General features: G+C 49.1%; 1 protein-coding gene across 1 annotated transcript in view; it reads right to left on the bottom strand.

Moving 5' to 3' along the window:
- Window positions 1-966: 966 nt before the first annotated feature.
- NAV2 (neuron navigator 2) overlaps window positions 967-9,783 on the bottom strand; it is a 367,075-nt gene continuing 358,258 nt past the window's right edge. The window contains 2 exon segments of the mRNA XM_039865579.1: window positions 967-1,894; window positions 4,786-4,989. Coding sequence (XP_039721513.1) covers window positions 1,769-1,894; window positions 4,786-4,989 — 330 coding nt within the window. The 3' untranslated portion in view covers window positions 967-1,768.

Here is a 9,783-nt window from a genome sequence, read left to right as displayed (position 1 = left end):
CTGATCGTTAACAGATAGTCCCCCACTGGGGTCACATAAAGATCCTCTTTATAAAACAGAAACAGACAACTCAAAGATTTACCATACTCTGTAAAGAAAATATCAGTATGTTGAAGACACAGAATAGCACGGCATGTATCAACAATGTCATGTAGACTTTTAGAAACTTTTGCCTTTTCCTGCACAAGACAGATTATAGTCCAGTCAGGGTTTTAGCTGGAGACTGATAAGAACCTAAAAAATGGATTTTTTTTTCCCTTTTTCTTTTTTCCCATGGTCTCATACATCCACACAAATGAGTCTTTTGGATGAGAAAAAAGTCACAGCAACTTGAGTTCTCCTAATGAGTAGATGACGTTAGCCCTGTTTGCTCTGATGGGGAAAATAAAAAACGGACCAGGCAGGCGGCCTCTAATAAATGAACAGTTGGTACAAAACCAAAGTAAGGCATGTCGCTTAACGGGAAAACCCAGCACGAAGAAAGTCCGACAAGGCGATCGAGCGGAGGCCCCGAGCTTCGAGCGGCCGCCCGGCATTGACTTATCACGGTGGTTCGAGAATCTTTCATGAGGGTGACCCCTCACCCACCCTGAGGCTGAGGGGCTGCTTTGGCATGAGAATGGCAAGCATCCTCTTTGATCTAAAGCCGCCGGGCGAGAAAAGGCGAGAGCAGGGTTCCAACTGCCCACATATTGAGATGAGTCCAGTGGACACCTGGACGCCTTGACTTACCAACGAGCGTAGTGTGCTGTGATGAGGGCAGGACAGCTTCAAGAAACCGTGCTCCAGCAGGACCAAACCAGAAACTCAGCTCCTGGGTTAGCTACTCTGAGGATTGATTCAACCCAAAGAGGGAGAAAAATCCTTCCATTAAAAGTCAGAAAGGAAAACTCGCTTCCATTTTCCAAGGGTTCTCAGTTCTCCAAGTGGGGCAATTCTCTCACTATTTTGGTGTTTGGGAACAAATAATAAAACTGATCATTTACATATAAGGAGGAAACAGACACATGCTGTTCTGCATTGCAGCACATCGGCTCGGGCACATTCTCACTCTTTCACTCACGCTCGTGGATTAGTCGGAGGCTGACGTATCTGCAAGGTGTGTTGGTTGACTTGGAACAGGCAAAATACTTCTCGGATAAGGAGAGCACCATTTGAAAAACAAAACAGAATAGAAAGCACGAGTTGTTTTTCCTAAGGTTCCCTGCGTTGTAGCTCTGTCATTTGTTGTGTGACCAAAGCAAGCGCCCTAGTTAGCACCAGTTCTCCGTGGCGGGCTGGGTGGAAGGGCAGGCTGGTGTGGCTACTGGGGTGCTGGAGGGTCTGTGCTGAGGGGAAGCTGTGCTGCTGCATTTCCAACTTTGCTCCAGTCCCTTCTGTCTCTGGGCAGCTCATGGCAGGATGCCGTTTGGTTTCAGAGCTTTGAGAGTTTTTTTAATTTTTAAAACCCTTTTTGCTTTCCACGGTGATGATCCTTTCCCAAGAAGTATCTTCAGTGTCTTAGGGAGGTCACAGCAACAAGGCAAAACAATAATTAAAATAAAAGCGAAGATAGTGCAGTTCTCATTGTGGAAGGAAGCAGTCCCAAGGCGGCCGGCCCAGGATGCCTGCACCCAGGTCAAGGCTGGAGGACGAGGGGTCTTGGTATTCCTGCAGCTCTCGCGCTGCAGCCGGGGGCTGGCTCAGGAGGGCATCTTCAGGATGGTGCGGAGGATGTAGGTGGAGTGGGGTGAGGAAAAGAGGTGGGCAGGCTCCATGGCCAGGCCCATCACAGAGTGGACTCCAGAGAGGAGTCCAGGATGTCATCGTGATGGCTGTTGCTGTTTGAGTCGCTGTCATAGCTCTGGGGGCTGGAGTAGTTGGCTGCTTCCTGCAGCCTCATCAGCATGTTCATCTGGGGAAAGAGCAGAGAGCATGAGCAGCTTTCAGTCCAGTCTGCACTCAACCCTGGCCTCTTTGAAGGTCACACCTCCTCCTCTGGACTCACCTTGGAACTGCAACCTACAGCCGAGGCAGTGGATAAGAGTATGGACTCTGGGCCAGGCTTCCAGGGTTCAAGTCCCGGCTCTACCACTTACTAGCTGCATGACTTTGGACAAGTTATTTAAACTCTTTGCGTGTCAGTTTCTTCACTGGTCAAATGTGAATGATAACTGAACCTGCCCTAAAACGTTATGGTGTGCACTGAGTTAATATATGTAGAGCACTGGAAACAAAACAGAAAGTCTCCGATAAATATGACACTTATTTTTATTTGGGAGGGTCACACCTTACCTAAGCCTGGGTAAAGATGCTAGCCAAGTGTCCCTGCTTCTAGAATGCACTCATCAGCATCGCTGACTTTCGAAGCACAGGGCTCCCCCTTTGATGAGCATCAAGCTCATCTGTGCTCCAGAGGGCAGCCTGGAGCCACCTGTACTCCAGCTCCTGTCGAGGAGCTCAGAGAGAGGTGAAGGACAGCACCAGGAATAAGCAGAGACCCAGGGTGTGGAGAGGCCTGGATTCCAACTGAGAAATCTTTAGACAAATCACCTAATGTATCAGAGCCATCGGTTTCTAGACAGAAGAGCAGCACCTATCCCCTAGGGCTGAAGTAGGGAATGTAATAACATAATGTGTATTAAACCCTGAGAATAGGGCCTGGCCCAGGGCAAGGACTCAATAAATGTGATCTGCTCTCCTCCTCCTCCTCCTCCTCCTCCTCCTCCTCCCAACTCTCCCTCTCCCCCCCCCCCCCTCCTCCTCCTCCTCCTCTCTAACTTAAAGAAGACTTTGAATACAGTGTTCTTAAATCTTTTCTGACAGTCTATTGGTTATTTATTTGCAAGTGGAGATGGAGAACTAAAAACTACTTTTATTTTATTTATAACTATAAATCATGTGCATGTATTTTATATTTTATCTAGCAAGTAAGTTAGGAAGATAGGGTTTCTCTGAGCTAAGGCCAAGACCTGGTGCCGCTGAGTGTGAAATCTAGCCGCCCCCTAGAAAGTCTAGCAGAGTCTACCTGGGTAAGCCCAGCCACAGACGCACCATCAGCCGGTGTTCACCTGCGCAGCCGTAACTGGGGAAGGGTGGAGCTGATGTGCAGTGAAAAACCCTTTACAGTTGAGCTTATTTATTCACTCATCAAACATTCCAAGTATACCCATATTCTGTGGTCTGGAATACAAACAAGTCAGTCCTGTTCTCTTGGAGGTCTCGGTCTCATGACAGGGATTAGTAAACAGGAGAGCTGTTATAAGAGACCCGTGGCTGGGGCGGAGAGCATCAACTTGGGAGAATCTCTAAATACCTAACCTGGTAACCGGAGGTGGCTGGGTGGGCACAGCTCACTTCTGGGGACCTGGGGTTGGAAGGAGAATTCTGTGTAACTACTCTGAGAACCCCAGGTCTTATCAGAAAGGCTGCTGTCTTCAATCAGTGATACGAATATTCCTGCTTAAGAAAAGAGTGTCTGGGGCTGAGCCAGCCATTCTTTCCTCCAGCTATCCTAAGTTCTATTTTTACATAAGTTGAGACTTCATGAGCTTGCACCCACAACAAATATCTCTATGACTTCGGCTTTAGCAATGGATTACATTGGAACTGGCTTTATAAAGTTCAGTCCTTTCCTCTGTAAAACCATTATCATAACCACTATAAATCAGGTTGTGCGTAGTAACACAAATGATAAATCCATTTAAAATGTAGTACCTGTTAAAAAATTCTCAACCACAGCTCTATTCTACCAGTCAGGAGGACGGCAGAGGACTGAAAGGACCCAATGTTATTTTTTTGATCTAGCAAATTGATTAATCGCTAGAAAGAGAACAGCAAATCATCCATCTTTTAATTGCGCTGCATCTCTTACGAACATTTTCTTTCCTTAGGTAATGCAAGCAATACTCCCTGCTGCGTTTTTCCTTTTGCCTTAGCAGCCAAGGGAGCTCAAGGTTCTGGTATATTTGCTTTCACGGCATTTTCACAGCACAGCTTTTGCTTTGTTAAGTCTAATTTTTCAGTATGACTATGTATGCATCATTTATTGGCAGAGAGAATACGGTAGGTCCTTGAATGATGTTCCACTATACTGTTGATGAGATGCCTATGACCTTAACTCTGGTTTGTATCAATGAGCCTACAGTAAAATTAGTTTTGTTATCTGTGGTTTCACTTAAAGCCACAGAAGCTACTGACAACGTTAAGTGAGGACTTACTGTGCTGTGATTGCCGCGTTGCCATCACTGGCCCAGGGTCTTCATAAAGGGCCTTTACTGCTTTACTGATGGTGGAGTAAATAAGCAGCTCAGGCTGTTAGACCCAACTCTCCTCACTGGTCTTGGGACCCACGGTCAGGCCCTCGTGCCTCCGTGAGCCCCTCCTGCCCGCACACCTCTCCCTGCCTGATCGTCCAGCTTGGGCTTCTCCTCCTTAACAAGGACTGTGTCTGCCCAGTTACTAGTGGGAGACATCAATGGAGCAGAACAGTACATGCCAACGGTGGCACTCAAATCAGAGGGCAAAGAGTAATGTAGGGACAATAGGTATAGGGACATTTAGGGGGAAAAATCAAATTCCTACCATTTACCTTATACCAGAAGCAACCTCAGAAGGGTTAAAGGCTTTAGTGAAAACTAACACCACAGAAGAAAATACTGGCAAAAGTGTCCCTAGTCTTGGGGACAGCCTCCAAATGCAAGACGGGGCTCAGTCCCCTCCGTGTTTGCAGCATGCCTTGCTTCATGCCCAATATGCAGCTGGCGTTCCACGAATGCTCAGCTGCTCTGGGAGCTGAGAACTCACCAGCGGGTCTCCTTCGGCATCACTTGGGGGCATCTGCTTGCTCGTCGAGCCCTCCCGAGGCATTGAGTAGCCATCGAAGCCGACATCCTCTGGCCGGAGCTGCAGTAGGGGAGGCCACTCATGCTGCTGTGGGCTGGCTGCCCAAGGATAGGTGTCCATCACCCACTTGGCAGGATCCTCCCAGGGGGCCCGCCTTCCATAGAGCTGAGAAGAGGCAAAGAAGGAACGGTCGGGAAGGCGGCTGAGTCTGCTCTGCAGCCCTGATTTTGCAGTTTTCTGAAAAACTCCCCAGACCCAGCCTTACGCCTCCCCTGACAGTGGAATTCCACTTCCAGAGCGCTATCCTAAGGAAGTCATCCAAGGGCCAGTTTGTCATGCTAAGGCCGAAGGCAGCATGACCCAGGGGCCAGGAACACTGGCTGTGGAGTCTGGCTGACGTGGGTTCATATCTCAGCTCTGCCACTGACTCACGGTGTCACCCTGAACTCTGAGCCTTGCTGATCCAACTTGAAAAGTGGTCTCTGAGGAAAAACAGACAAATCACTACCTGATTTGAAGCATTTACCAATTTCCATGGTATATATAGTCCCACCCAGGTCAATTTCAAACTACCAGTATGACGCCACTGAGCGTGGAGCTGGAAAGAGGTGCTGGCTCAGTCGCACGAGCAGGCTATAGTACCCTGGTTTATGCACCCACCCAAAGAATAGCTCCCACATGGATTGGGTGCTGGCCATCAACATCACAGTCAGAAGTCACTAATGGCCCTGTTTTGATAAAAACCCATTTCCTGAAGTAGGTCTGACTCTGAGAGCCCCTCGGCAAAACACCTGTCACATTCAAAACCGCAAACTGTTAACAGAGGTTACATGTGCCTAGTGCTTCTTCCTCCTCATGTATTTTTCGAAATCATCCACAATAACTAATTTTCTCTTAAAACAGAAAACTGTCTCATCACTTAATTTTATACGACCAGTACCATGCTTCCAAGCTCCTTTTCTTAAGCCTAATGATAAAATGATTTGAGTGAATTTTATTGGCAACTTTAAGAAATATACACATTCTTTAAAGAACAAGAACCTAGGCTACACCACTTCCCAAGGCTCGGCTCGGTATATTATGTAGCTAGGTATAGTCTATACCTTTCCTCTTTACCACTACCACCATCTTGTTTAGCCACCATGTGACTCCAAGAGGAAGCATTACCACCCGAGTTTTCCAGACGAGGAGATAGGCTCAGGGAGGAGAGGAGACAACTGGAATTCACGTCTGTCCAACTCCATGCACCACTAGAGTCTGAGAAGATGTGGTGGGATGTGCTCACAGCCAAGACAAGCTGTTTACCACACTGGGCAGTGCTCTGTGGCTCTGGAAGGCACCCCCTCTACAGGCGACCCCGGGATATGAAGATCAGAGACTCCTGAACCACAGTGGCTGCAGTGGGGCTCTAGAGTAGAGTCACACCTGGACCACAGCCTGCCTGTCTGTTCCCTCTGCCTTCCCAGGACTCCTGCAGTTGAGAGGGAAAAGTGGGGAAGGTGCTGGCAGTAGAATAGAGCTGAGCTCTGACTGACAGAGCCATGTCTTTCTAAGTCATAGGCTGCCTCAGCTGGAAAAAACTGGGGTCACCTAGGCCATCATGTACCAGATGAGGAAATTGAGGTCCAGTGAGAATGGCCAGTTATGAAAGGTTATGGAGCAGGGCTGAATTTGAACCTCAAACTCCGGCTTCCTGGTCGGGGCCTTTCCCCTCTCTACCCCTCCCAAATGACTCCAGACGAGGACATGTCAACCTGGGCTGGGTTTGCTGTTCCTGCAGCTGTCTCATGACTGCCTAAGCCACTTCTGACCTTTCTGTATGATTTCTGTAAGCCCATCTTGCCCCACTGATGGCAGCCTCCTCCTCTCAGGACATATACAGCCTCCTATGACCTCATCATCCTCTCAGACACCAGCACCCCTCCTGTTTAGCATTCTGGCCCTGTCAGTTGCTAAATCTTCCTTAACCTGGGGCAATGCTAAGTCTTAGGCCTGAGAATTCAATCTGGCATTCTGAAGGCAATTTATAGTCAGGACAGGAAAGGAGTATGTAAAGCCGGCGTGTGCGTGTGCACACGCATGTGTGTCAGGGAGGAAGGGAACACGAGTATTTGGGGATATTTAGAACTGAAGGAGGCAGTTCCAGATTAGAAACGTTCCTACAATTTTTGGAAGCTTCTCCCTCCGAGGGCCTTCCCCATGGAACTGGGCTGCTTGTCCCGAGCCTGGCTTCACATGGGTGAGGCTGAACCCAAGCCTCATTTCTGACAGCCACAGCTTCTGTCTCCATCCTCAGGTGTGGAGGAGGTCATGCTCCGGGCTGCAGAATAACAGAGGCTGGAAGTGGGAGTTCGTCAAGTCCTTAGAGAGAATCTGGCCCAGTGGTTTTCAAATATTTGCTCTTCTCCCCTGACCCCACCACTGAGGAGTTTGAGGAACTTCTGGGTTCCACAGAAGCCAGCCTGAGAAAACATTCTCCTAGTCCAAACTTTTCAGAATACAGATGGTGAACCTGATGCCGTGAGAAGGGGGATTTTCCCAGGGTCTCAGAGCAGGTTGGGTTATCTGATAACGGGCCCCACGCCACGCACTCCCCACTCCACAGGCAGATGGAGGGTCTTTCGAGTTACTCTGTAGACCAGACACTTTGGCAGCTCCAAAGTGTTTACAATGACAGCTCCAAAGGGGAACAGGGCTGGGGACTGAGTCATCAGACAGGAGTGCATCAGGCACATGCTAACATCATCCGCAAGAACAGGAAATATTTTTACAAGCCTCCCCACTTGCCGCTGGATATGCTCAAGTCCAGGTGGTGAATGGCTGGTTAAGCACCATGCCGAGCAGAGGAAGAAATATCATAAAGCTCCTTGGCTCCAGAGCAGAGCCCTGTGGCAGCTTGAAAAGCAGCAGACAGTTGTGTAGATAGACAGACAAATAGGACATTCACTTTCCCCGAGGCAGGGAGGAATCTGGCATCCCCGCTAGGTCAGGGACAGGGAACCAAGGCATTAGAAACTGAAACCTGGGCCACTGTGAGCCTCTGACTCTGTGGGATGCACACGTGTATCACACAGAGGAATCAAGGCACACATTCACGAAGAACCTCCAAGCAGTCTGTCTGTCTCTGTCTCTCTCTCTGTCTCTGTCTCTGTCTCTGTCTCTCTCTTCTGCCTCTCTGTTCCTCTCACCTCTCTCTGTCTGTGCTCTCTCTCTCTCTCTCTTCTCTCTCTCTCTCTCACACACACACACACACACACACACACACACACACACACACACACAGAGACACGGAAAAGTCAGAAGTCAAAACTTGCAAAAGCATCTGGCACCCACTAGGGGGCGATACCACAATTCCTCCAGGAAAGGATGTGTCTGCTGGAGGCGCTGCCAGGATTTTGAGGCCTGATCTTAGCAGGGTTTCTGTGTGGCCACACCACCACAGGTGGCCCTGTCAGAGCCCATTCTGGGGACTCTACCTTGAAGCACAGTGCTGCCCTCATAGCTACTCTACTCACCTAGCAGGGTCAGATGAAGAGTAAATGACTTCACATGGTGCTCAGCACATGGCGAGCATGGACTCAAAAAGTGAAAGTAGGGAATTCAAAACCTTTTTTTAAAATAGAGGAATCCTTTTGTCAAACGAAATCTGATGTAAAACTCCACTACATGAAACACAGTACTTGGCTCCCTGAGCCATCAAGGCTTCTGGGTTTAGTTATAGTGATCCCTCAGGACAGCCTGAAAGTCACAGAGGTAACCAAGGGGTCAGCTAGACCTGGGCTCCAATGCTGCTGGCTCATTGTACCCCACTGGGTGAACCTGGCTAAGGGTCAAAGCTCCTGCGAGCCTTGGTCTCATCAACAAGCTGAGCTGTTAGAACCACATGGCATCATGTGTGTCAGGCCCTTAGCATAGTGCCTGGCAAGTAGCAGGCCCTCCACAGATGTCAGCAAGCTTCCCTTCAAAACCAGAGGCATGAAGAACATGCCAGTGTCCTCAGGAATCAGCAGATTCAGAGTCTCTTGGGCTCATCGGGATGATGAGGTCATAGGTTTGGGGCGGGGTGTCTCACTTTTGAGCAACTTGGTGGAATGCTAACTCCGGCTGCCTCTCCTGGTTGCTCCCACACTCTTGAAAGATTGTCCTTCAAATGACCTCACGGCACAAGGAAGCGATGACTTTTCCTGCCTTGCACTAAACTAGTGAGTCTCATGAGATAGTGGCATGTCTCCGGTTTCTTGCCTCTTTTGAGTTCTTGTCCTGAATGGCTCTGAAGACTATCGCTGCTGCTACGTATTATAGATACAGAGCAGTTGAACATTCGTCAGGCTCAGCCGAATGTACAGAAATGACAAACGCTGACCAAAGCTACTAATGTACACTGTCACACAAATGCGTGTGGTGCACACCGCTCCGTGCCCACCACAGCACCCTGTGTCTCTCAGTGCCCAGGACTGAGGAACGAAGGAGCCCTAGAACGCCCAGTACCAGACCGGTGCCTAGGTTATCCAGCGGCGTGTGACGCCCGCTAATGACTCTGTGTGGGTGTCCAGAGCTTAGAACCGCTCAGGCCACCTCCCGGCTCAACAACAGAACTGTCGCAAGTTCCAACATATGGCTGAGCTCCTAATGTTAACCCCTGGGCTGAGTGAGAATGGAGAACCTGTGCTTTCCAGCTGTCGTAGGGCAGGAGGGACTTGCGGCTTCCTGGGCCTCAGGTCACCTGTGAGGGTTCCCGAAGGCAGGTACGAGTGCCACAAAGCCGAGGGCCGAGAACCTGAAATTTGAGCCAGAGGCCTGGACTCAAATCCCAGATTCTTCAAGGTTTACTTCTATGACTTTAGGCAAGTCATTTATTTTCTTTTGGGACTCCATTCTTGAAAAATGGAGTCAAAAAATAAATCTCTCAGTTCCAGGACCAATGCAGAGCTCGAACCATACAACAGATATGAGAGTACT

Source organism: Pteropus medius, unplaced genomic scaffold, assembly GCF_902729225.1.
Source record: "Pteropus medius unplaced genomic scaffold, Ma_sr-lr_union100, whole genome shotgun sequence".
Taxonomy (NCBI): Eukaryota; Metazoa; Chordata; class Mammalia; order Chiroptera; family Pteropodidae; genus Pteropus; species Pteropus medius.
The sequence above is the reverse complement of the archived record's forward strand: the minus strand, read 5'-3'. Positions and strand labels throughout refer to the sequence as shown.